The following is a 27,913-nucleotide window of genomic DNA, read 5'->3' as shown; positions in this document are numbered from 1 at the left end:
TTAGGAGGACCAAAACGTGGAGCCAAAGGGCCAAATCCAAATGGGGCCTTGACCCTTCTCAACCGATTGCCCACTGAGGAGGAAACCCCTGTGGCAAAGACAGACAACTCCAGGGGCTTGCTGTAAACAGGCCCATTCCCTCCCTCTGTTTTGCTGGCAAGAGGGCAAACAAGCCAAGCACCAGAATAGCTGGCCAACGTGCACTTCTCACCTTCAATTCTGTCTGAGTGAGGAGGCTTCTTTCTTTCTAAAAGTGATGAAGGGACGAAGCCAGTCACCCCTAAACCACTCCCAGAAGTTGCAGAAAACATGCCTCTGAGCAAGGAGGCTCAAGTCCAAAATCCAAGCCACACCGCAGAAATAATCCACTTCGAGACCGCTTTAACTGCCCTGGCTCTATGCTGGGGAATTCTAGGAAGGGTCGTTTTGTCAGGCATTTAGCCTTTTCTGTCAGGGAGAGCTCTGGGGCCTCAACAAACTCCATTTCCCCAGTATTCCCTAGCATTGAGCCAGGGCAGTTAAAGCGATCTCAAGCTGGATTGTTTCTGCAGTGTGTTTGGGATCTGATTTCCCAGATTTTTTGAGCGCTGCTGAGAAAAAGAAAACCTTTCCCCCCCTCTTGCTTTTGTTTTCTCCTCAGTCCTCCTTCTAAATTGGCGGGAGAGAAGGGAGGGGGCATAGTTTGGGTAAGGGATGCCTCTGCCACTTTGGCTTTACTTATTACTTTCCCAAAGGGAAGCGAAGTAGTAAGACAACCTCTAAAAAGGAGGAGGAAGAAAAGAAGGAGGAGAAGTAGTAGAAGAAGAAGGTGGAGGGTGTCCCCTTCCCTTCCTCACCTTCCCCTCCCTCCACCCCACTTTCCCCCACTTTTTGGCTCCCTTTAAAAAAAGTGCCTCTCCTCCTGAGGGGAAACGGGTCAAAAGAGAAGGACAGCCCTCTTGAGTTGCCACCCACCAAGAGACTCCCCCTTTATTTTGTTTCCTTCGCTGTCGCGGGACGAAGTCGCTTCTGGAGCCTGAGGGGGAATAAAAACAAACAAACATGTGTGGGTTAGGTTTTTTGTTTTTTGTTTTTGCCAAGGTGGGTGTTGGATCCCCCCCCCCCCACACACACACACACACCTTCAGGTGACTCTTTTTTGGGGGAATAAACACCCTTTTGAATTAATTTGTTTGCGTTTTAAAAGTGTTCTTGCTCTGTCGGGAAGAGCCGTTTACGGGGGAATAATCCGCTTGGACACCGCTTTAAGCTCTGTGGCTACAGGCTATGGAATTCTGGGAATTCCCATTCCCAGAATTCCATAGCCTGGAGCCACAGATCTTAAAGCGGTGTCCAAACTGATTATTTCATCAATGCGGATGTACTCAATGTTTGCCTCCTCTCTTCTCCTTTCCCTCCTCCTCCTCCTCCTCCCTTTCTTCTCTTCTCTCTCTAAAAAGCCAAAGAGGTGTGGGATTTCAGCCAGGGATGGTCCTCCTGGGGCTGAAGAGAGAAAGGGATTATATTAGAGACCGCCTAAAAGTCAAGGGGGGAAAGAGAGAGAAGTTGCCATACGCCAGAGCTGTTCCTGGGGCGGCTGTGGCAGGAGGGAGCCTGGCCATGGGCAGCAGCTAAGACAGCCAACTTTGGGGGCAACCTCCGCGGGTTTCTCTCCTCCTCCTCCTCTTTCCCCGCCCGCCTTGGATTGCAAGCCCTCGGATCTGGGATACGTATTACTTTCTCTCTCAGTTGGGCAACTCGGCCCTTTCTTTCCAGGCTCCCCTTTTCCAAAGCAGTCGCTGCTTGCCTTAGCAGCAGCAGCAGTAGTAATAGTAGTAGTAGTCTTGCAGATTAATTTACATTATATTCGTAGTAGTTAAGTTTTAAGAAATCGCTACCGAAGAGGCAGGAGTCTGATTTCAGGTTGGGAGGAAAGGAACATGCCAAACGTTTCGTAGTCCAGGGAGAAAAAAGGTATGGTTTTGACCTCAAAGCTGTGCTTCGCTTCGCTGTCTTCTTGTTGTTGTTGCTGTTGTTGTTGTTGTGTGCCTTCAAGTCGCTTCCAATTCATGGGGATCCGAAGGCGAAGCTATCATGGGCTTTTCTTGGCAGGTTTCTTTAGAGGGGTTTGTGCCATGGCCATCCTCTGAGGCTGAGAGAGTGTGACCCACCTATGGGGATCCTGAGAAGACGAAGTTATAATGGGTTTTTCTTGGCAGGGCTTTTTCAGGGCTTTTTGGGCCATGGCCATCCCCTGAGGCTGAGAGAGTGTGACTCGCCCGAAGTTTTATGGCCAAGCAGGAATTGGAACCCCGGTCTCCAGAGTCATAGGTGTTCCTCCCATTGCACAACACTGCCTCTTGTTTTGTTAGCTTCCTGGTTGAGCCAGAAAAAGAGAGTTAAAGCGGTGCCAAACCGGGTTATTTCTCCAGTGTGGATGCAGCTTATGCTTCCGTCGGAAAACACTGGCACGTGGAGTAGTCATGTCTGCTTGATCCCACACGTTTCGCGACCTGTGAGAAAGTCACTGGACTTAAAAGCTGGTATAGTTTCCATCCTTGGTTCGTTCGTTTCACTCCACGATCGGAGTACTTAAAAGTTAATGTATTTTGATTGTTTGCATAAACCAAGGCGAGAGTCTCTTCAGATGCTGATAGTTAACAAATTGGAGTATCTTCTGTGTGGCTAGCAATACACACGTAATTAAATGCGGAACTGTTAATTTTTAAAAAAACTTAAAACAGTTTTAAAGTGTGCTGATTCCTGTTGTCACTTTTCCCAGATCAGAGGTCCCCAGATATACTCCTTTCTCTCCGGTCGTTTGTTTCTTGGCTTTTAAAGCTCTCGCTGGAGCCCAGCCCTCACTTTTCTTTTGCTTTCGTAATGCAGATTTCCCCCACTCTTTGTTTATTGTTACTGTCTTTCGTTCAGACTGAATTAAACCAAGAATATAAATGTGGTTTTTTTAAAAAAAATATTTTGTCATCATTTAATGTTAAGTTGTACGTAATTTGTGTGTGGCAGAAGAAGGACACGATACAGGACCATTGCTAGTATTACTTTGGTGCAATACTCAAGGATGGCTTTACAATATATATATATATATATATGACAGCCTGATTGTGTCATACACCTGTTTACAGATTGGCTATAAGCGTGATTAGTAACCTAAAATTTTGTCATTGTTTGGGGTATCTTGACATGTGTTTAAACTGTATTCCAATTTCCTACACAATGTATTTGGAAGCGTTTGTTTCTTTTCAGTAGAAAACTGGCAGCAAAGGACAGAAGAGAGGAGTCCAAGGATAAAATTATGAATCATCCAGCACCAACCATGGGATTCTCCTTTGATCAGTCGAGCTTAAATGATTTATTACCTAAATTACCTATTTAAGGATGTATTTCTAAGCACGAAGCAGACTTGAATGTATACTCATATTCATGGGACTTATTTTCGAGGCGTTCTTTTTGGGATGGAGTCACTGATGTTTTTCTTGCCAGCGATGAAGCCTGGCACTAAGATGCAAATAAGATACAATTAGCTTTATTCAACTCACTTAAATAATTACTTATCTGTGGTCTATGCTTTTGGATGGTGATAGAGTACTACCCTGCAAGTTATCATTGACAAGATTCTCCAAGTATTTTTCTTATATTGAAACAGTCCAACCGCAAACGTACATTGTTAGCTGAAGTTATATTGACAGCCACAACTTCTGATTTTCCATAATAATGTTATTTCCCCCTCCTGAAAGTAGAAATTAGGTTGCGGGTCGGGAAGACACTTGGTGCCTCATAATATACTTTTTGTGCATGCAAAATTCTTATTTTCAAATTTGGAAATGAAGAGTTTATGAACTCTGGCAAAAGCAGGTTTTCTTTTTTACATGGGGAGTTTATTTGGCATAGTTTTATATAGCAGCTGCTGATCATATTTCATAGAGCTGTTAAAGCACTTAAAACCTAAAATTAGGTACTGTCTGGTAGTAAATATTTCAAATCGCTGCTTGAAGAAATAAGTGGAGAAGCGAGTCTTTAAAACCCATTGCTTAACAAAATCAAGCAGGGCTTTACAATTTAAAAAGAACAAATAACTAAATCAATTTGCTTCTCCATATAATATGTTTTTATGTTTTCTTCTGTAAATAACCTTCTGTTGAGAGATTCTTATTTTTTTTAAAATCATGTATTGATCTGGAAACTGGAAATATGGGATTTTGTCTCTATAAATTATTCTTTTTACTGCGAAGGGAAAAGCTTTCATACTTCTACTTAATACCACTTTTTAACCATATTGTGGATCAGAAGAGAGGACACTCACCTGCTTAATATGTTCAAAGCTTAATATATCCCCCAGAGCATTAACTTTCCTCACATTTTTAAACCTGTGCCCCATCACAAGTATTATAAAATAGCATCTGATACTAAAATATTGATTTTGTTTATTAACTGGAAGTATAATAATTAAAAGTGAGCTAAAGATGAATTCTTTAATGAACACTGCTCTGGGCTAAAAACTGACTAGCATATAGTTGTCATCAGACATTTAAAAACATAACTTGATTCAGCAGATCTAGTAGCAGCGTCAAGCCCATTACAATTTCTTACGATAATGCCATAAGGGTACACTAAGTCTGTGGCTTCAGAGCCTTCCTTAGTAGCTGCCTGGACTTGGTATCTTGGAGGGCAAGGATATTTTGTCTTGGAGGGCAAGATATAAATATTTATAATAAACCATGTTTATAATGATTGTTATGTCATATAGTTTTGAACAACACTTCATTATTTTGCCAGACAGATATTCATACATTGGAAACATTTTAGTTTTATCAGAGATTTGTTGATAAACAAAGCACCGTTAGCAGAGACACAATAATCTTTTTAAAGAATTGGGCACTATCTAGGTCAACTAATTTTTCCCATTATTGAAGTGCACTACAGCCAGCCCTTCTTATTCACGGATTTTTTATACACGAATTCCAGCATACATGGTTTGAAAATGTTCCAAAAAAGTATACATTTACCTTGATGTTCCATTTTTTATTAGGGACACCATTTTGCTATGTCATTATACTTAATGGGACTTGAGCATACACGGATTTTGTTATACACGGGGGATCTTGGAACCAAACCCCAGCGTATAACAAGGATCCACTGTAATTGATCTTGCAGGCACAGTCATTTACTTTCATGTTTAACATTTTCCTCTCCTTTTTAGTTATTCTTTAGAGTATGATCCTGCATAAAAATTTTTTATGTGTCTATAAAGTAAAAATGATGATTTAGATTTCAGGGTGAACATGTTTATGAATTAAATTTAGGGGGGAAAGAGTATTCACATATTAATGAGTTGCAGTACATGAACAGTTCACACTGTTGACGTACTTCATTAAACTGTGTCTATTGAAAATTATCATAAAGTTCGTGATGGGTGGATTTTCCCCCTCCAAAGCCATTCTGAAGGCACTTTGGGATTCTTTAGCTATTAATGGCTTCACATTTATGTTTTGTCTTGTAATTACCGACCAGTTGTTGCGTTTACCAGCACAAAATGAGGAGTGCACCAGTTTTACTAATCATAGCAGGTTGGAAAATCTGACATAGTAGCCACCAGTTATTGACTGTGTTTGGGCATCACAATAAGCTGTTGTTATCGTGCGACCCACAATAAATCTACAATGTATGGATTTGGTTTATTGTAACAAGAACGAGCTGCAGCAACTCATGGGTTTATCCAGTCCTGACCCTTCTCTTGTACAAACATTGACAAGGAAGTGGGAGGCTTCTGTCTCCACTTTAGACTGATTGCAGTTTAGTGTTATATCTGAACCCTAAACTATCATCAACCCTAATTGTGATGTATTGGAACAAGCCAGTTTTATAATCCATGGTTTGGGGATGGATTGTTTGGAACAACCTGTAGTAAATCATCACTCTTCATTGGGGTCAGATGAAACAGGGAGCTGTGGCTGATCAGAAATGAAAGCATGGGATTTTGGTCACTTTCTTATAACAGTGACAGAAGAGGAGAAAGGAAGGCATGTCAGGTGAACATGAAGTTTTAGCTGATGATATATGCCAATAGTAGTATGTCATAGTTTATTGTGGCATCTGAATGCAATCGTTATTTGTATTTAAAATTTGTTGGGTTTATATGAGGGATGCTCTTCAAGTGCTCCTGTATTGCAGTTGCTATGATTCATCTCCACTGGATGTTCAGACAATCATGCTATGATGCTTTGCAATATCAATACGAACAAAAGACACACCAACCAATGGATTGCATGATCCATTACAGGTCCTGATTTGTCCCTATAACTTTAGGTTAATACATTTATAGAACATCTGGAACACTCCACTGTTTATTATTTGAGAATTTTGGGTTTTCCCCCAATCTGGCTTGATAGTTTTATGTTGTTTGCCTCTACTGTTCATATATTCTCTCTTTCTTGAAAAAAATGAGTGTTTCATTGTAAATGTGATAATCTAACTTCATGCATTAATTTGGAAGCACTTTGCTAAATTAGTCTAGACTGAGCATTTTTATTTATTCATTTTACACTACAGCAGAGAAAAGAAAGAAAAATTACATTTCCTCCACAACAGGCAACACTATCTGAAGCTCTGTATTCTGTAATGAAAAGGTTTATGTCCTTTAGTTCTTTTAAGTGCATATAATAATTAGGAAGTTATAGCAATTCCACCTGATGCTACAACATAATTTTTCTTTGCAATTGAGGATTTGATTGTTTAGTGAAGGTTAGAACAGTGGATTGATTGATAAACACTTTTGATCATGTAATACATTGGTCTTTTATGTGTGTATTGATATTGCAAAGCATCATAGCTTTTGGCCTAAGTGAAAATAAATAGAAAGTGGGTGTATAAATACACCTAGAGGCCATGACCCAAAGCATAATCATTCACTTACCTTTGTTGGTGTGAAAAATATGAAACATTGATACCATATCATATGGCAAGCTATACCGCCATGTCATATAGCAAAGCACTTTTGGAACTAAAAGGACTTTTAAAAGCAGTTTCATATATGATGTGAAGTTTTTTTCTGAAATCAAAAATCCCACTAGGTATACTAAAATCTTAGGGTGGCTAGTGTAATTCTTCTGGTCTTGGCCATAATTTAACCCAGAAACGTTTAAGCCAGGGGTAGGCAACCTGTGGCCCGCGGGCCGGATGCGGCCCGGCAAGGCCTTGGGACCGGCCCCAGCCCGGTCCTGCCGCCGATTGCTGCCGGGGCCTTTGGGGGGCAATTGTCTATAGAAGCCTCAGAAACATGCATTTATATTAACATTTTTAAAAAAACCAGCAAATTTTTTCGCGTGTCCTCCATTTTTTTAAAAAAAGTGTCTTCCATTTGAAAATTTTGTCCTACATTTGTCCTGGTTTATTTATATATTTAATTATTTATTTTTTGGCTTCGCCCCCCCAGTTGTCTGAGGGACAGCAACCCGGCCCCCGGCTCAATAAGGTTGCCTACCCCTGGTTTAAGCTTAATTAAACCATTATGGGGCTAATCAGGATCTTGGAGGGTTAAACTAGAAACTTTGATATAGATTAGAAAAATTATATTGAAATAACCTGGATTGGCTAATTGGATACAGGTAACATGGAAAGAGACGCACACTTAAATAAATATCTATCCAGGCACTGGTACAGGCACAGATCCGGTATAGGCACAGCTCTGGGAGCCAGTTTTCTGTTCCTGGGTCCTCTAGGTGTTGCATTTGCCAAAAAGCAAATAAAAAAACTAAACAAATTCAGTGGTGTCTGAGGTGTTATGAGGTCCTACAGCCTATTTAAATTTTGCCTTCTGCATAGCCTTCCAGGATAGCATTCCCCACTCTCTCTGCATCCACACTGCAGAAATAATCTGGTTTGACATCACTTTTATTGCCATGGCTCAATGCTATGGAATTCTGGGAATGGTAGTTTGTTGTGCTACTGGAGCTCTCCCATTGCTTTAAGCTATATTTTGGCCATCCACTCTGGCTGATCAGAATTCAGTAAGTGCCACTTTCTTCACCCATAGGACACTGCCTATTCAGACCAAAGGAGGGGAACTTTGATATGTACCAAGTTTGGATGCTCAACTAACTTTTAAAAAAATAATGATGAAAGTTATAGGCAGATGGCTGATCCAAAAATAAATAGCATCCTTGGTGAGAAATAACTTTGGTACGTTTTTGGTAGGTTTTGCGGTAGAATAGTAAATACATAATACAATGAAACTGTGCCCTGCTGATCTTTTTAGGTAGGAAAAATGACATCAAACAGGAAACTGAAAAAGAAGCATAATTCAGTGCTTTTTAATGGAATTTAATGTTTGCAGTTTGTGTCTGAATAGCTTGTAGATCATGCCAACTTGCTCAGACTCAGCTTGCCCATCCCTAAGGCTTCACTGAGCGTTCATTGATTTTTCAGCTGCAGGGCATAAACTTGTAACTTTATATTTCTACATTTATCATTGAGAAAACTCTTACGGTCAAGTGTCAACCTCAGAAAGTAAAATAAGCGGACGATCATGCTTCAGTCTGTCTTTTTCTTTTGCTGCCACTTAGGGAATTAAATTCACGAATTTGTGAATTGTGAATCTGTTTGTGTGGGTGATCCTTTAGGTCGTCTGTTGACTTACAGTGACCCATGAAACTGATGTCCATTTCTGGCTCCAGGTCCATTTACTTTGGGCACCACTGGTGGTACCTCACAGATTCTCTTATTATTATTATTATTATTATTATTAAGCTTTATTTATATAGCGCTGTAAATTTACACAGCACTGTACATAAAATCATTTAATTAGACGGTTCCCTGCCTTCAAGATAATTTAGCTCTTGACACACTTGGCCAAAAAACCTAGTAGGTGATCTGATATAATCTGGGTGAAACAGACCTAGCTGTGTTCAAGATGAAGTCTGAAAAACAAAGTAAAATAGGATTTGGTAGAACACTGTTCTGCCAAATCCTATTTTACTTTGTTTTAGGTGGCTGTTCCATTTAACTGGTAAAATTGAGATGGGACCTGTATTAAAACTTGGTGAGGTTAGAATAGTATGACTAACCTGTTTCCTGTTTCTGTAAGACTAATCATTAAACATTCCAGTTGAGAGGCTATAAAACATGAAGATAATATAACAGGTTGTTTTGTATTTATGATGAATACTAGCTGTGATGTTTTACTCCATTGAAAATACTGTACTAGCAAAGTGAATTTTATAGAACTAACATCCAATGCAAATTTGCATGTTATGTCTAAGGCTGTTGTCACACTGTAGAATTAATGTGACTGAATACTGCTTTAACTGTCTTGGTTTCAATCTGTGGAATCCTGGAATATGTAGTTTGTTGTGGCACCAGAACTCTCTGAGAGAGAAGGTTAAATATCTCACAAAACTACAAATTCCAGAATTCCATAACATGGAGCCATGGAAGCTAAAGCAGTGTCAAACTACATAAATCCTGAAGCACTTTGGAGGAGAAGCACTAGTCATTGCTAATGTATCCATTATGTGAATTGCTGAATTTGTTTTTGAGTATTACAAATTATTTCTGGAGATTTTCCTATTGAACATGCAGTATTACAAAACCAGTAGAAGATCTCAGCAAGGTGATGAACCACTTACGCAATATTTTTAAAACAGAGTGCTATACAATATAGTGTAGGTGATTGTGTTTGGGAGTAACTGGCTGTGTTTGACTGAGGGGTGTATTGAGAAAGAAAATGCCTTTAAAACGAGATGCCCCAATTGAATAATCCTCACTTCTGGGTCTTACTGAGTTGTGTTAGAAATACATCAGGTGTTGTATAATATATTATACTGGTACTCTGTTCAACTGTAATATGCATATTTTAATTTGCAATTTTTATGCAATGATTAAAATTGGATAAACTCTTGCATTATTACTTATGTGGATATGAACAAATCGGGTACAGTGCTGTGTTTCAGTGGATTTGGAAGTGTACCTAAAAGATGTCCTAATTTCTAAAAGTATGATATTTAGTGGCTACTCCCACCTGCTAAATGAATTTAGAAGGATTTTTTTTAAGTGGAAGTGTTGTTGAATAACTGCTGCTAATCGCAGAAGTCATAGTCGTAAAACATGTTTGTGTATGGCTGAGTTTAAGAAGAAACATCTTGAGTATATCTTCAGGGAAAGATAATTCAAGTAGAAGATATTCTTCCAAACAACTGTTACTTTGAACCAGTTTAAATATTGTAAATCCAGTCCCAAGAGCTGTCCACTTCCTATGTAGTTCCACTGAAATATGGAGGAAATATAAAGTGTAGGTTCCCAGTATTCTGTTCCACTTGTGAAATGTCAACTAAGGACACAGTTTATTTCATGATGTGTGTGTGAGAGAGAGAGGAAAGAAAGAGAGAGACGGCGACTGCATGAACACAGTCTTCATGGAAGGATAATTCTCTGTAGAATGAGAAGGGTTCTATTTTATGAGAGGTAATGCAAGATAGGAAGTCAGTATGGAAACTACAGTGTTTGTCTGATGGCAGAGAGTAACAATTTTTTCTTTTGTTTATTAGGCATATTATCCAGAAGAGCTGCACACTATTCACATTGTGAAAAAAATTTCAGTCTATTTCAGTCCAATTGCTTTCATAAAATAAACACCTTGAATATAAAAAGCCAACTTGCTATAAATATTTTGCACATCTAATATAGTAATCTTGATTATCTACAGTGTTACAAGTTAATGGCTTGATTCTTATGGGCCAGTGCAGGTCAACTTCATAAGTGACAAATTTCACATTAACACATATCCTGGAGATCAGTCAGTATGGGAGAGTGTGTTTATGCATTAAATCACAGCCTTAACCTGTTATGGAGCAGCCGAGGTGTAGTCTTCTTATTGGTACAAACAGAGGCCTGTTGGTTTTGCTGCTTCATCATTGTGAATATGAGTTTAACATGCTGGGATAGTTGTTGGTTGGATTAGGGAAAGTAATTCAACATAACAGAACATTTGTCTGAATAATGGTATTGTGTATAAATTTGTTTATTTGGCTTCATTGTTTTGGATATCAATAAAATGTAAAAAGAACGTGATACTGTTTTGATTTAATATTAGTTGCTTCTAAAGTAAAGCACACTTTTCAGATTGCGTCACAAAGTGTGGTACAGGAATGATGGTGTAATTGTGTGAAAATCTTGTGTAAAGTAGGTTTAGGATGAAGTATACACTGTCTACAGATTTTCCACCACTTTGTGCTCTCTGGCAGGCAAATATAGCTGAATAATATTTAGGACTGGGATAAAAGATGCCACTTTGGGAAAAATAATTAATTTTTAATGAATTTATTTGCACGATTTTATTGCACAATTTTTAATTTTATTTGCACTGTTTATTTACATTATTTTCACCTGAATATCTAAATCACTTTTTCTAGCTTCAGTAGTGCATCTAGATAACTGTAATCCCTGAACATAATGTATTTATCTCCCAACCAACCTGTCTTTGAAAGTCATGTTGTATTAATGTTGTTGTATTCATGCAAAAGCACTAAATGAACATTCCCCTGCCACCATTTCATGATTTCAAATGGCTATGATACCATAAAGACAACAGCAATAATCCTGTCTACAAATTTTGGATATTAAACATGGTTCAATTGTAGCAGCATGTCTACAGGAATAAAACAGTGCTTGCTTCTGAAACAAAACACAGTTGGGAGCAAACATTTAGTAGTACTAAAGGGTAATTTATTTTAAATTAAAAATAATAACTATACATTTATTTATTTATTTATTTAAAAGGAGGAAAGTGTGCTTTGTCCCACAGCTTCTCCTCCAGTGAGTTCTAGGATGCCCATGGTGTGCAAGTACTTCTCTGCCCCTCAAAGAGGCCCATGACCTCACTGGAATGGAGACATATTGGACTGCAAAAGTGGGCTCCCTGTTGAGATGTAAATAGACTTTAAATTTCCTGGACTTTGAAAATCTCACTATTGCTGCATGGCCAGAAGGAGGAGGAGCCTGCCTGCAAAAGATATCCTCCCCATTGTAATATCTTTTCTAAATACAGAAACAACATGTAGGCACCTGACTAACATCTCCATTTGTATTTTTCCCCATCCTGTTTGGTTTGTAACATCTTGCCTGATGAAGAAACCCATGGAGTTTCAAAAGCTTGCAACAAGTATATTATGCATGTTGTTTGGCCAATAAAGATATCACTGATTCATTTTTGTTCATATTTGTTAAATGGCCAACACAGCTATCCCTGAATGTTTTAACTACTGGTGTTTATTATTGTGCCCATCACCTTCCATTTCCTGAATCCAGCCAGTTTTTGTGGCCCTTAGATCAGATGGTCAGCCTTAATGTACTACATGAAGTTAAATAAATATAAAGAAGTAGAACTTGTAGTGTCTAAAGTGTAAAATTAATAAAGGTTTTTGGTGTGTATATGAGTGTAGCTGGATTTGAAATAACATGAGATGTTGCATTTTCAGTTTGTAATTTGGCCTGGGAGATAAAGGGTGCATCTGCACTGTAGAAATAATGTCATTTGAAAGCACTTTAAGTGCCATGGCTCCTTCCTACAGAATCCTATGATTTTTAGTTTTGCAAGGCACCAGTACTCTTTGGCAGAAAAGGCTAAATACCCTGTAAAACTATAAATAGCAAGATTCCATGAGATGGAGCTACAGCACTTAAAGTGTTGTTAAACTCCATTATTTCTTCAGTGTAGATGCACCCAAAGAATCATATTTTCATAAATACCAGTTGTTTCTAAGGAATCTGGTAGATGCTGTTCTGAAAATTAATATACTTTATTTTAAGTGCCACCAATTTCCCCCCTTTTTCATATCATTGGAAGTTCCACATACTCATATAATTTGCATCTCATAATTATTGTATTTGTTCAATTCCTCTCTAAAAGTAAGGAAAGGACAGAAATTTCATTTCTTTAGCAGTAATTTGAAAAAAATTGGTCTCACCCACTTTTATGTGTGCCAGCAATAGTACAGTGGGGCCTTGGTATCCGCTGGGGTTTGGTTTCAGGACCCCCCGTGGATATCAAAATCTATGGATGCTCAAGTTCCATTAAATGTAATAGCACAATAAAATGGTGTCACTTATATAAAAAGGCAAAATAAAGGTTTCCTATGGGAATTTGTATATTTTTAATGTATTTTCAAGCCGTGGATACTTGAATCTGTGGGTGAAAACATCAGTGAATAAAGAGGGCTGACTGTATTTGTAGCCCTGTGTTTTGAATAAATCTGCAGTTAAGTAGCTTCACTGAGTGGGGAAACATGGGAAAGCACACCAAATGTGGAAAACAGAAATGTAGTCCAAACTTTGACTCCTAGTGAAGCTTGAATATATAAGTCTAAGGCCCAAAACAGACAGGCCAAAAGGATCAACGTTGAGGGCATGGTGTGCAGGTGATGCATGCCCCTGGAGTGGATGGAAGATGTTCCAAGGCTGTATGGAGACTGGAAGAGCTGGCCCAAAAAGGAACTGTGAAATACAGCCTGTTTGGGACTGTGGCAGCAGCCCACTTTGAGACCAGGCCATAAGGTCACCATAATCCCTGGCCAATCGGGCCCCAATCATGCATGGCTGGAGCAGCCAGAGGCCGCTCATAGCCACTCATCTGCTTAACCCTCAAGAAGTTATGTGAAATAATCCAAGGAGACACAGAAAATAATTGATAAAAATAAATTTGACATTATTGATTAATTTGGTTTTCTAATGAAAGTTTTCTAACGAAAAAGAGGGGCCTAATTTAATCTTTAATTTAGGTCCAATCCACACTGCCAAAATAATCCAGTTTGACATTGCTTTAACTGCACTGGCTCAGTACTAGGGAATTCTGGGAACTGTACTTTTGTGAGACATTTAGCCTTTCTCAGAGAGCTCTGGTGCCAAAATAAACTACAATTCCCAGGATTCCCTAGCACTGAGCCAGGGTGTTAAAGCAATGTCAAACAGGATTATTTCTCCAGTCTGGATTGGACCTAAATTGATAGCTTGGAATTTCAACATTCATTTAATTATTGCATTAAGTTACTGATTAAATTATAAATAAATAAGTTAAATGATGGTTGATGTAAAATGGGATGACTAATTTAACATTTTCTGCCTAATTCTTTTCCCAAGACCTAGTTGTGTTGAAGATCTGCAAAATTACTTCCTGTTTTTCGTTAATAACTATGGATTGCCGAATTAAAAGGTTCATGGGCACAAGAGTTAAACTACTTACTTGAGAGTGGTCATTGTGAATTGGGTAAAGGGCTTTCTAGTTCAGCAGTCTCAGTAACTGAATCTCCCATACTCTGTTTCTAAAACTAATACATTATGTATTTTACTGAAACTGGACATATATTTATATTAATAAAATCTTAAGAATTTCAGAAAGTTGTAGAAACAATTGAAAAACAAGCAAAAGTAAAGACCAAACCTCCACACCACTCAGCTCAGGACATAATTTCTCCTCTGCTTTTCAAAACAGTGTTTTGCCTAAATGAATTGGTACACTGGAATTCTAGCTAAAACTTGCAATTGGGTTTAGTCTAGGGGCGGGGAAAATGTGATCCGTGGCCACATGTAGTCCCAAGACTGTTTTTCAGGCCCTCACTGCTTTGGAAACTGTTTAGAGACTTCAGCAGGTCCAAAAGGATTTGACCAAAATGCTGACCAAGGCCAACTATAAGGAACATGTATCGCCCTTAAAATAGCTTCACTGGCTACTGTTTCATTTCCTGAATTCAAAGTGCAGGCCATGACTTACAAAACCCTATATGGCTTAAGTCCAGACTGTCTGAAACACCATATCTCCCCATATGAACCTGCCAGAAATCTAAGATCTATAGTGGGAGGCTTTCTCTCAGTCCCACCACCATCACAGGCTTGCTTGTTGAAGACATGAGAGAACTTTCTAAGTGACTGCTCTCACCAGCCCAGTACAGATGAGAAGAAAGGGACGGCCAGAATGGGGAAATTGCTATGATCTGGTTACATTGTGTAAAATTGTTTTGTCAAGTTTTAAATTGTCTGGTTTTTAATTGATAATCTATTTGATATGGTTTACTTTTTTTTAATAGTGGTTATGTACTATTTATTGTTTAAAATTGATTTGAGTGTAAGCTGCCCTTAGAGCTTTAGATATAGGGTGGAATAGAACTATCTTAACATATAAATAAATATTGCTTATAAATGTTCCTCTGCTTGCTGGGAGCAGTGGAGCTTTTGTGTCTATCAACCATATACTTCACTGTTAATCAGTTAATCAGAGAGGTGTGCAGAGTTCAGGTTTTTAGTCCTCATTGGGCACTTCTGAAAATGGACTGCTGCTCAGATAAATTTAAGCCATCAACATGGGCCTCAATTCTTAGTTTTGGTCCAATACTGAATGCCTCCTATCAGTATAATGGATAATCCAAAAACTTTCTCAGAATTTGATAAAATCAGTGGATACACTTAACAAATTTAGCAGACTTCATTAATTGGCAGATTCTTGTGGCCTTGTGCATATAATGCCTCAGGCTCCACCTGGCCCAGGACTCAAATACCTTAAATTAGGCAGCTTCATTTAATTCGAGTTTTTGGTAATAGGGTTAGGAAAGACCTTTTAAGGACAAGATCCCAGAGGGAGCCTTCCCACATTGGCCCCCCTCCCCACAAACCAGTTTGAAAAGTAGAGCTAGGCATTCCATAAATACACATATTTGACAAAACAGAAGTGTAGAGAAGGATGCTTCAGTCCCTAGAAAAGGTTCAATGTGGCCCCCTGATGTTGTGACGCTCTGAGAGTCAAAAACGTTATTTTTTCAGTTTTTACACACACACACCCTCCCCAGTTTGCCTTCTGGGGTGAGAAGACATTTTGCCATCTTTTTTGCCCCCCAGATAAGGACAGGATTTATTTATTTATTTATTTATTTTTGAAACATGAAGTGAACAGGTAGCGACTTCTGATCTAAAATGACCAAGAAAGCACATAATAAAGTCCTCACATGCCCCCTTGGAGGGTATTTGGGGATATTTTAATTTTTCTTTTTTGTTGTAGTATGTATGGGGGGTGGCCCTCCAAGGCCAACTGAGGGGCTACTCTGTGCCCCTGGCTTTCCATTGCTACCTGCTTCTGCCCTAGATGAAAGCTCACTAGACAATGAAGATAACTTTCCTTGGCAATGAAGATAACTTTTCTGAGGAAGTTGGCATGTATGGAAACTCTGTGAAGCTATAGAAGTAGGACCTTGGAAACATCTCAGAGGAGGTACTGGAAGGTCAGAAGAGGGAACTCTAGAAAGTAAGATAATGAGATATAGTGGTTTTCAGTTCTGAATTTTTATAAATATAACACACATTGTAAAGGTGGTTCGCTGGGCAAAAATGCCAGCAATAGTTCAGAAGGGTAGATGTAGAAGCCAAGGGAGTTATTATGGTTTAAAACAAGTTTAAGACTTATTTTTTAAAAAAATAATGAAGCTTGATGACATGAGGAATGAGGAAACACAGTGGCTGTACAGATTGGAGGCATCCAGCCACCTCTTCTTGCCCCAGAAGCAGGCCACAGCAACCACATGGAGCAAAAAGAAGCCCCAAAAGGGGCTCCTTTTTGTGCCATAAAAGGGGCATAATAAGCACCACAGCATGGCGTTATGACACCGCTTGTGAGCAGCGCTGTTTGGGCATTGCGCATGAGGAACGTCATCATGGTGTGCACCGTCTGGATGGCGTGTGCCATAATGGTGCCCTGGCAAAGAAAGAAGGCCTTGGAGCATGTGAATGTTCAGCCCTACCGCAGCCCTACCGTGCACACAGGCCAGCAGAAACTGCCAGTCTGTCGAGCCACATAGTCCTCTTCCAAAAGCACAGCAGTTGGAAAATCTCTTTCAAATGTACCCTAAGATTAGAAATGGACCTCTTAATAACCTGATGCTACTCTCTCCTTTCCATCTTGTCCATTTTGGTTGGTTTTAGTGACAGCATTTCTGAAGCTTCAAGGAAGCTTCAGATGAGATTTGTTAGCTTTGCCAGAAAGTATTCTCTACCTCAGAGAGCACCAAACTAGTTTGAAGGGATCTGGCTTTCCTTGGACTTTGGACAGATTGGACCCTGTGCCAGATTGGACCAGGTCTGAAGCATAAATTTGGAGTAACCTCTGCTCTCATTTCAGTTGGGTGGTACCTTTCTCTCTTGTTCCAACACAGGCAATATGAAGTTTCTACTGAAATGTGAAGGTGTTACTAGTCTTCACAGGAGAAATGGTCATAGGATTCACCATGTACCATGATGTATCAGTTACATGGCTATGGTATAGTTTTTTTTTTTTTTAGTATATGTGAACAATGATCCAAAGATTTCTTGAACAACTTAATAAAATGTTGTTTTTTTTAAAAAAAAAAATCTGTCAACATGTATAAGTTTGTATCTAGGGTTAAAACATATGAAGCATATTACATAAAATGATGTTGTAAAAGGATTCTTAAATGCAATTGTTGATTTGAAAACTTAGAGCCCTTCTCATCAAGATAATCTAAAAAGTATAGGGTTTTTAAAAAGAAATCTTGGGGCATAAAACACTTCATCAGCTTTAAATGCACATCTGGAGAAACAGATGTCTCTCTTCACACTAACTTGTCTGAAGATTTAAAGCTTTTAACAATCATTTTAAAAGTAGTTAAAAACACTTTGCTGTATAATACCGATGCCACAGTACCCACCTTCTGTTTTTAATGAGGGTTTATCAGTAGAATAAAGCATGGAGATTGCATTATTAACCAGTTTATTACCTCATAAACCTCATAGGTTTACATATTTTCTTCTAATTTTACATATTATTTAAAAGAATAATGCAGTTCTTGTTAGACCCATGGAGTTCTGCAATGATTTTAATGTCACAAAATAGAGACACTCTTTTCTGTCTAAAAGAACAGAAATTGTACAATTTATGCTTTCATCAGTCTTTAGTAGTTTTTATTAAATTGGTTTGGATGTGCTATATTGAACTTGGTTCTGCCAGGATAAGACCGGATTCTGGTCTATGCACTGAATCTGGCCCACAGTACCTCTGCAATCTGGGCCACAGCTGTCAATTCACGACCCTATTTCCCATGCAGGAATTAGGCTTAGGGGGAAAGGCACTTGATTTGAATGAATTTGTATTTGTGTGTGTGTATGTCTATTTGTGGGCACATGCAGAGTTAACCTGATCGTCACTTGGACTGTTTATTATTATTATTATTATTATTATTATTATTATTATTATTATTATTATTTATTAATCTTTATTTATAAAGTGCTGTAAATTTACACAGCGCTGTACATACAATCTTTTTAATTGGATGGTTCCCTGCCCTCAGGCTTACAATCTAAAAAGACACGACACAATGGGAGTGGTGGCGGGGAAGGGGCCTCTCTAGTAGGATAATACATATAAAATACATAGCAATACAGGAAATGATTCAATAAAACAGACAACAAAAGAACATCAAATAGCAAGTGACAATTATGCAATGCCTGGGAACGCTTTGAGGGCATGGTAGCAGCAGCAGAGAATAGAAAGATTGATCCCATAGTCTTCCATCCCCACACCCCAAGCCACATAGACTTAGATTAAAAAAAAATAACAACTCACTCATACAACTAGGATCAGTCAGAAGGAAAGGCAGAGAAGCAGACAGAAGAGGGAGAAGGGAAGAATAATTTCCCTTTTTTGTTAAGCAATACATTCCCTGTAGATCATGAGCAAAACTTCCTGGTAGGAATTTGTCTGCTGGGACCAAATCACTTCCTCAACTCGGCCTATTCCCATCCTACAGTTTGTACGTTTCCTCAGTTTCACCAGTAAAATGGTGCACACTGAGAAAGGGAAGACCTTTACGGATAAGCATGTTCTCTTAGGTGTCTTTTGACTTCATCTCAAGATGTTCACATGACTTGATATTTAAATCAGTATTCAGGTTTTATCCAGCTGCTTTTGTCCACAAACTTGAATAAACTTTACTGGATGAACTGATTCCCTCCTTCATGTGACTCTGAGAAGATCTGGAGGGGACACAAGAGGTTGCTGGAAGAGTAAAAATGTGGAAAATTCTATTGAGTGAATGGAAGACCATTTGCATGGTATTAAGTGAAACCCTTAGTCTTTATCTCAAATTTATGTTACAGTATAGTTTATTTTTATTTATGTGTCAAACTCTGAAGTGGTAAAATTCTCATGTGGAGATTTTACAGCTATGTTTTTCCATAAAGAACTGTTATTTGTCTGAAAGGCACATTGTAAAAAAAAAAAAAAAAAAAAAGCAACAAAGGTACCACTTTTCTTGTTTTTGGCAAGCTTTAAATACAAAACGGGAAGATTATGTTTCTTATAACTGCAGGTGAATATATATCTTTTCTCTTTCACTTTTCCTCAGCCCTTCCTCCACCCGCTTTACACATCAAAAGTGGCAACCAGTGAATGCAGTAATCTGGCATCCTGTTGATGAAGCCCCCTAGGAATTATTATGGGTGGTTTATCTGTTTATAGCGTGCATATCAGTGCTTTTTCTCTCTCACAATAGCTGGTATCAAATAGTTTGCTGTGCATGTTGTCATTAACTATTCTTTTTGTGATTGTAAAACAAACTAACTATTTCTTTCCTTATTCTTTTTAAATAATTAGGACATCCAGTTGTGATTTAAAGGGAGAGTAATTCTCTTTGTGGAAGAAAAGAAAAGTGAGTCAACTCCATGGAAGACACTCAGGATTTAAATGAACAGACAGTAAGTAAATATTTGTGTAAATAAACGCTTCTATTTAGTATGTCTTTTGTCATAGTACTCTTTAGCTTGCTGTATATATTTTTTTTAAAGTTAGCATATGTACGTATGTTTATGAAGTGTTGTGGAACACAAGATTCACTGTGTAGAAGACTGTCCTCTTTGCATGTATTAGCTTGAATTATTTTATTCAGATACTATATGTAATCACACACAATGCAAAGGTGTTGGCTGCAGTAAAAATTCCAACATCAATATTTTGTTAATAGCTTTATTAGGCCAAGCAAAAGGGCACAAATATATGCAAGTTTTGAGATATTTACTGTATCCTCTTCATGAGAAAAGTTGTTTCAGAAAGTGGGAGCAAGGAGGGGAAAGAAGATAAGGAAAAAGGCTGATATTAAGTCATGCTGTCTTTATGTTGTCTTTCAAATACAGTCGTCCTTCCATTTTCATGGACTTGAGATCCATGGTTTTTGATTATTTGTGGAGGGGCAACCTCCATTAAAGTTAACAGTGCACGCATCTGTGGCATATGTGAATGACCAGGGCTTGAATATCTGCGGATTTCCAAATTTGCAGGGAGGACAGACAGATCCCCGTGAATTGAGAGAGAGGACTGTATAATGTAAAGGAAGGGTGTGTAGATTCTCTAATGGAACTCATCAGATGATAAAGCTCTGTTTTCATCCAGTGCAACCCCTAAGCTTCTTGGCAGTGGGAAAAGAAAAAAAAGTTTGATTATCCATTTTGAAAACATAATCCCTCCTTTTAAACTCAGAGCTATCTTCATCTTGTGTGAAATTCTCAGGGTCTGTTGATGGTGGAAAGGAGAGAACCCTAGCCTTTTTGTGTGTGTTGATAGGGCTGGAGATAATGTCTGATGCTGTATTGGTAAAGCATGTTAACAGATGCCAAATTGCATAGCTTTTTTATTTTTAGGGTGGTTATTTAACCATCTCACTCTTTTACATTCTTTGTTAACTTCCTCTTAACCATCTGAGATAAGTGCTAAGACATTCCAGAATAGGGTGGTGGTGGTTGTTTTTTTAACTTGAGGTGCTTTTGAATTTGTAATACAGGTTGAGTCTCCCTTCTCTGAAATTATAAAACTTCAAATACTCCCAAAATGAAAACTTTTTAATGCATGGCTGAGATAGTGACACGTTTGCTTTCTGGTGGTTTAGTGCACACAAAATTGGTATCATAAACAAAATTCTTAAAAATATTGTATAAATTTACATTCAGGCTATATGTGTCAGACATATATGAAACATAAATGAATTTTGTGTTTAGACTGGTCTCATCTCATTATGTTTGTACAATGATCCCTTCCCTTACATGGGGGATCCATTTCAGACGACCCCCCCCCATGTAAGGGAAATTCCGTGTACGCTTGAACCTCATTAAAGCCAATGGGGCTCGTGTCCACAGCAGCACGTGGTGGCATGCGCCATGGGCTCACACACCATTACACTTTCTGGCATGTGGTGCTGTTTCTTCCAGTGCAGCTTCCAGCGTATGCTGGAAGCCACATAAGGCACGCCCGCATATGACGCAGCCTCACTGTATATGCAAATACAGCTATTCCAAAATATGAAAACATCTGAAATATAAAACACTTCTGGTTCCAAGCATTTCAGATGGGGTATACTAAACTTGTACTGAAAAGTACTATCTATATTATCATTGTGATCATCAGTACTGAGATATATAAGTCTTGTTTTTTAAAAAACAGACAAACCAATTACTGTTAATTTGGAAGAAGTCAGAAAAAGATGGAGCAGTTCAGCAGCTAGAAATTGCTATTTAACAAAATTCTTCTAAACATTTTGTTTACAAAAATAAACAGCTCCAGGATAGCCACATTTTTAATTTGATTAATAGATTCATTTTCTCAGTGTAGTTGATACACAGTGTCTTGATGAAGTGCTTTTGGTATATTCCATATTTAGAAATGTTGATTAGGAAAAATACTCTTGGATTTGTAGAGAATTGATCGGCACAGAGGGTTTGTGTGCATTTAAAGCAGTGGTACTAAAATAATAAAACTGGTGGCCAATAGACTGGTCTGCAAGCCATCAATTGTCAGTTCCCAGAGTGTACCTAGGAAAAAAGAAACATTAGTAGCCAATGAGCATAAATATGGTATTTGTCCCTGGTACATTGTGGAGGGGAAATTGCTGTTTCCTCTCATCATATAGCTTAAGAAACATGGTTTTAAAGACCCAAATATAATCAGAAAAATGTAAACAGTGGGTGTCATTGCTGGTTCCAGTGTCTAATTAATTGGTATTAAAAAGTAAGAGGGAGTGTGCCTGTTTTGGAGGGTAGATTAAAATGTTTAAGATGATGATCAATGAGAGATCTGGAAAAGAAAACGAATCTCATGAAGGTCAAATTTAAGCTATCAAATTCAAGTGCAAGAAGAAAATAATTTTCAAGATAAGCAACACTCCTCTCAGAAATACAGAGTGAATGTTATTCTGGCCAATGCAGTACTGTGACATAGTCCTATTTTGTTTAAACTGTATTAATAGGAGTGTCACAGAGACTTGATAATTGATGGCTTCATGTTTATAATACTTGGCCTGGAGTTATGGTGTTCCACTCTTATCTCCCCCAACTTGCCCAAGGTGAACTGTTTTACTATAGTGAAAGAATAGAACTGATTGTCTTGATCTGTGAATAATTACTTTGTAGGCATATTAAATTATGTGGAAACGGTAGCTGAATACAGCTTTTAGTACATAAACTACTCCTTTTTTGTCAGGCAGGTGCTGATAATCTCTGTTGTTCTCAGACCATGTTGGTACCAAGTATGGCTACTGGATGCATGACAGCCTGCCATGCAACAACCTTTGTGTGCTTTCTCTCATATAATTCTTGCTTTCTAAAAAAAAAAAACAACAACAAAAAAACACCTTTTAAGGACCTAAAGCATTTCTTTGTTGCATTTTCCTTTTAAAAAGTGTATGGACATGAATACCCAATCTTTGTAGTATTTTGTATTTTGGAATAGCAAGCAAAGATTTATCTAAGACAGGAATGTTATGTGTTTTCCTTTTAAAATTTTAAAGTTCAATAAGGACCGGTTGTTGTTCTTTCTTTCTTTTCTTTTCTTTTTTTACAAAAGAATAATATGTGACTTCCTAGTGTATGACTTTTTTTAAAACAGTCTTATTAAGAGATTGGTGAAGTTTTATACTTTAGCTGATCACATATTTAAGTTACTTCCTTTTTTAACCAAAATAATATATTCCATTGTAGACTCAACATCCATTCACCCTGCTGTAACCAGCATTCTTTTTTTTTTTAAATGAAAGAATGAGAGTCACCAATGTCTTTAGGTGTCATTAGTTCAAAACACACTGCAGAAATAAACCAAATAAACTGGGGTAGGTGGTCCAATCCTAATTCTGGGACCTGTAGTTTTCTGAAACATTTAGTTGTCAGAGAGCTCTGGTGCCATAATAATTACAATTCCAAGGATTCCCTAGCACTGAGCCAGGGCAGTTAAAGTGGTCTCAAACAGGATTGCCTGTATTTCTGCAGTGTGTTTTGCACCACTGTCCAACAGCAGGGATACATAGATCAAATTGGCCCCCAGATCTTAATTCTGGCCTTCAGCTGTGCTTACCACCCACTGCTGCCAAATGCATGCATCCCCTTCATGCAGATTATCTTTTCCTGTTGTGTTTAGCAGTGAGGAAAGAACTACTTATGTCAGGATCACAGGGAACGAGGGCTCTCCCTCCATTGAAGAAGGGCATGTGCACATACATACATGCACAAGATTGTTTGATGTGCTTAGCTTCTTATGTGTGTTTAGTAATGTAAATAGTTTACCTGAGCCTGTATTAAAAATACTGTTGGGAAAGAAAAGGTTGTGCACTTGGTATATCAACTTGCCTTGCAGTCAGGATTTGTTGTATTAGGGGTATGATTCTGTCTGGAAATGGATTAGTCAGTATAATGTGGCTCTCATTTCTTTCTGGGTGAGCTCAATTGTTATTATATTTATAAGCCTAAATTCTCTTTTGTCACTAGCTAGAGTAGACCTGTTGAATCCATTACATTTATCTATGTGTCAGCTCACCATTTAGTAGTTGACTGAATGGCTCTACTCTAGTTGGGGTTAACAGATCATATGCAAGCCATAGCATGTTGAGGAAGCAGAAGACAGGAAGTTTGTGGGTGCAATATATCCAACATTGTGAAAGGATACATAAAGATGGGCAAATATTATTAACATAATGCTTATTACTGACCAACTCAGGAAATAACGAGACCAGACATGGAAAACTGGGTTATAAATTGGCAACTTTATTTAAATTAACCTATTTAACTGTATTTCTTCAAGACCTGCAAAAACAAAAACAAAAAACAACTGGGAGAGTAACCTAGTGCGGAAACAACTGGGGTAGGTGGTCCAATCCTAGACTACTTCCCTAGCCTTCCTTGAGCAAAACACCCAAGTCCCAAGGGCAATCCAGAATTGGGTTTCTCCCTGGCCAGCCCACATCTGGAACGCCAACCCAAGATGTCCTCATTTAACTCACAAGACTTAAGTGAGTGTTTATATCTTAGGCCAGCCACAAAGCAAGTCTCTTTCCCTACCCGTTTAGTCTCAAGACCTAAAGAGTCAGTTCCAGAGACTTAACCTTCACCCAAGATGGTGCTGTTCAGCTGAATCTTATCTCCCCCAATATATGCCAGGGAGACCTATTTATGACCATACCCATTGTCCTAAAACAACAGTGTGGGGAGGCAAAAAACCTGTGGAAAGGGGGAAATTACTACCCGGCCCCGAAGTAACCAGAAAGACTCACAGTGATGTAGAGGTGGAAGGGTGGGACAGCTTCACAAGGAAGGAGAGTATGGGGCAGGCAGGTCTCAAATAGCCTAAGCCCTGCCCCCACACCTCTCTAAACATGGTGCCAATGCACTGCACTGATTTAAACTCCTGGTCTCTCCTCCTGAGAGGCCAGCAAAGGTTTATTCCACCTCCTCCCCCATCACATCTGATCGGGGGATAATCGTTCTCAGCTGATCTAATTTAAAAATTCAGTGCTTGGTTTGAACATATGATGAATCAAGCCATTGGTTCATCTAGACAGTAAATCACGAAACAAACACAGAGTTGCCCTCTAATTTCCTGTTTTATGTAGATGTGTCTCGAAATTGGTGGTTATTGCTACTTACCTACTTGCCAGAGGGGAAGGTTGGCTCCTTCTCTGGTCTCTTTCTGTCAGCAGACAAAGGCCCTGTACAGACGGGCCGTTTGCACCAATATTAGGGCTCAATACGGCACAGCATCCATATTCACTGAGCCCTAATATCAGCGCCATTACGTCACAAGGCTGCGGCCCCGTCGACACAGGGCACAGACTGATGATGTAAGGGTGCCTGAGTGCCCAAATGCCTCTGAGCGGAAGAGGCGTCATAGCCTTATGATGGCGCAAAAAAGGAGCTGCCTAGAGCGGCTCTTTTTGGACAGCGCGTCTGCTGCAGCACAGATGTGGGACTTACAGGGACAGCTTCTAGCCACCCATCTGTACTACCCCAAAGACCTTTTTTAATGAGGCAGTCCTTTGAATCACAGGTTGTCAATACGTTGAATAAATGTGTACAAGCTGTAGTCTACAAGCAGTTGTAGATAGCTTAATTCTGGTAATGTTGCTAAAAGCAATTGGCCTTGTTAATTTGGACAGTTTAGCCTTTGTTGTTATTCTTATGTGTCTTCTAATTGTTTCTGACTTATGGCAACCCTAAGGTGAACTTGTGGAATTTTCTTGTTCAAAGTGAGTCTGTCTTTTCTTCCTCTCAGGCTGAGTGTATGACTTGCCCAGGGTCACTCAGTGGATTTTCACAAAGTGGGTTTGCATAATCTTTCCCATATTAATGCTTTTTCATTGTAAGTGTGGTCCATTTGCAAGGAGGGGATGGCTTAGGGGTGATTTCTAGAGGAAAAAAGTGATAGGCAGGGAAAGGGTAAAATACACACAATAACTTTATTATTCCAAATTGTGCCCACTTACAGGGTTGCTTTTATCTAACTAAGTGACCATCAGAGTTTTGTCACATCATGTACATAATGTAATTTATTTTTGTCTGTCTCTTGGCTTATTTTGTATGTGGACTGGTAGATATTTCTTCTTGGCAGTCTTAACACATGTGATAGTCTCTGGACACTTCTGCTGAATGATAGGTAATATATGATTTCATTTATGAATTCTTGAAAATATTGCTTCCCAGAAATTATTTTTGTTAATCAAAAGGGTGGGTGGCAGCGTGTGGAGTTTCTGAAAATTCCTTACCTACCTTTCACCTGCATACAATCAACTTTGATATATTTTTGTGATATGTAACTGGAAATGGCAATTCTTCCTTTGTTGGCCTATGTCAATATGATGTTTCTATATTCTGTGTTTTAGAGTTCAGTCTTATCTTAGAATCCGTGTCTTGGCCCTAACATGGCTTTCTTACACCCAGTTCACTTCCACAGATCCATATTACCCTATCATCATGATCAAAGGATCTATTTTCAGTTTCCCACAAGTCATAATAACAAGGGCCAGAATGCTGGGCCTCCTTGGGAAATATTCTGTCTTGTATGGTAGGATTACCTCCTTGGGAAATGAACTGCAAATCCTAAAATTGGTTCTCTTTCAAGTTTTAGAGGTACACACAACTGTAACACATATCTTCAGCCTGAAATGGCAGAGTGAGCAAAGATTACCAAAAGGCAGTTTGACAAACAGAACTAGGACCCCCCCCCCCCATGTAATATCTGTGTAAATAAAATATGGTAATTCCCAGTGTTTCTTCCAATTCCCTGTTTTATAATGCTAAGGAATGAGAGAAAGTCCATAAACTAAAACTTCCCAGAACCTTATTGCTCTGTCATTTCATTCGGGGTTCTGGAAAACCAGAATTTTAATGTCATGAGCTGCAAAGAAACATCTCATCTGTGTTCAGACCCCTTTAAATAATTTAATAAGTTTGAGTGATTAAGACATTAAATATTAAAGCTGCTTCAGACCCAGCCCCTGATAATGAATAACTGTTACCCATGTTTCCAGATGAATCCAAAAGAGAAGTGGGATCGGTCTGTACAGTTATTCTACAGAAATAGCATTAAAATATTTTTTTCAACCCAGTATATGTTTTGCAAAATGTTTTAGAATATCATTTAGGTAAATATTGTTTTTTGGGCAAAAACTAACAATCACACACTCTTATATTACTGTACACTGAATTTACCTGGTAACTAATACATCTCTTTATTTCTTGTCTAAAGTAGGGGTCCACAGTACCAGAGCTGGGCAAACTGTGGGCTCCATGTGGTCCCAAAACCTCCTTTGTTCCACTAAGCTCCTTTAGAGAAAATAAAATGTTAAAAATACTACAAAAAACAGTGATACAATCCACCCTTTCACCTACCCCGACCAGGAGTGCAATTTGGTCTGAACTAGAAGCACTGAGGAGACATAGTTTTTTGTGGGTTTTTCGGGCTATGTGGCCATGTTCTAGAAGAGTTTATTCCTGATGTTTTGCCAGCATCTGTGGCTGGTATCTTCAAAGAATGCTGGCATGAAAGAGAGTGGGGTATATATGAGGCGACAAGCTACATGACATTTCATCACAGTCAGCACCTCTTTTGCATTTCCCCCTTTCCTTTGTAGGAACTTCTCTCCTTTCTATACTTCCCACAGAAGACAGGAAGGTGGACACTTGGGCATCCCCCCAAGCTGGTATGGCTCTACTACCCCTACTTTCTCCTCTTTCCAATCTCATGGGCAACTTCCGTCTTCCCTGCTGCACAAACACAACTCATCATCAGCACTATTTTTTCCATTTTCCATCTCTGCCTTCTGTACATAACTACTTTGCTGGTGTCTTCCCATTTCTTGGTGCTGGGAGGGGGAAGGGGCAGCTGCTTAGTCTTTTGTATTCTTTATGTACTACATCATACTGCTCTATAGCATCCCTAACATCTAGTATTCCCAGCATTAGTGTTGTTATTGTTAACTGCCTTTGGGATGACCCCATGGCAACCCAATGAGGTGCCCTGGTGAATGGGGTGCCCTGGTGAATGGCAACTCATGGCAACCTCTGTGAATGAGATGCCTCCAAGAACCCTGTTCTCAACCTCTCTGCACGTTTAGGCCCATGA

General features: G+C 38.8%; 1 protein-coding gene across 10 annotated transcripts in view; it reads left to right on the top strand.

Annotated features, from left to right (window-relative positions):
* The first annotated feature begins 1,714 nt into the window (after positions 1-1,714).
* Positions 1,715-27,913, top strand: part of EYA4 (EYA transcriptional coactivator and phosphatase 4) — a 166,153-nt gene continuing 139,954 nt past the window's right edge. For 6 of the 10 annotated variants that reach the window (XM_089530348.1, XM_089530346.1, XM_089530345.1 and 3 more), the window contains exons 1-2: positions 1,716-1,953; positions 19,637-19,737. In XM_089530348.1, coding sequence (XP_089386474.1) covers positions 19,705-19,737 — 33 coding nt within the window. In that variant the 5' untranslated portion in view covers positions 1,716-1,953; positions 19,637-19,704. Of the gene's footprint in view, positions 1,954-19,636; positions 19,738-27,913 lie in introns of all 10 variants that reach the window. The other 4 variants (XM_089530347.1, XM_089530341.1, XM_089530340.1 and 1 more) reach the window with 2 other exon arrangements.

This window comes from Sceloporus occidentalis, unplaced genomic scaffold, assembly GCF_023333645.1.
Source record: "Sceloporus occidentalis isolate IW3139 unplaced genomic scaffold, rSceOcc1.0.p SCAF_6, whole genome shotgun sequence".
NCBI classification, from domain to species: domain Eukaryota; kingdom Metazoa; phylum Chordata; class Lepidosauria; order Squamata; family Phrynosomatidae; genus Sceloporus; species Sceloporus occidentalis.
Note: the sequence above shows the minus strand (reverse complement) of the source record. Positions and strands in the feature narration are given on the sequence as shown.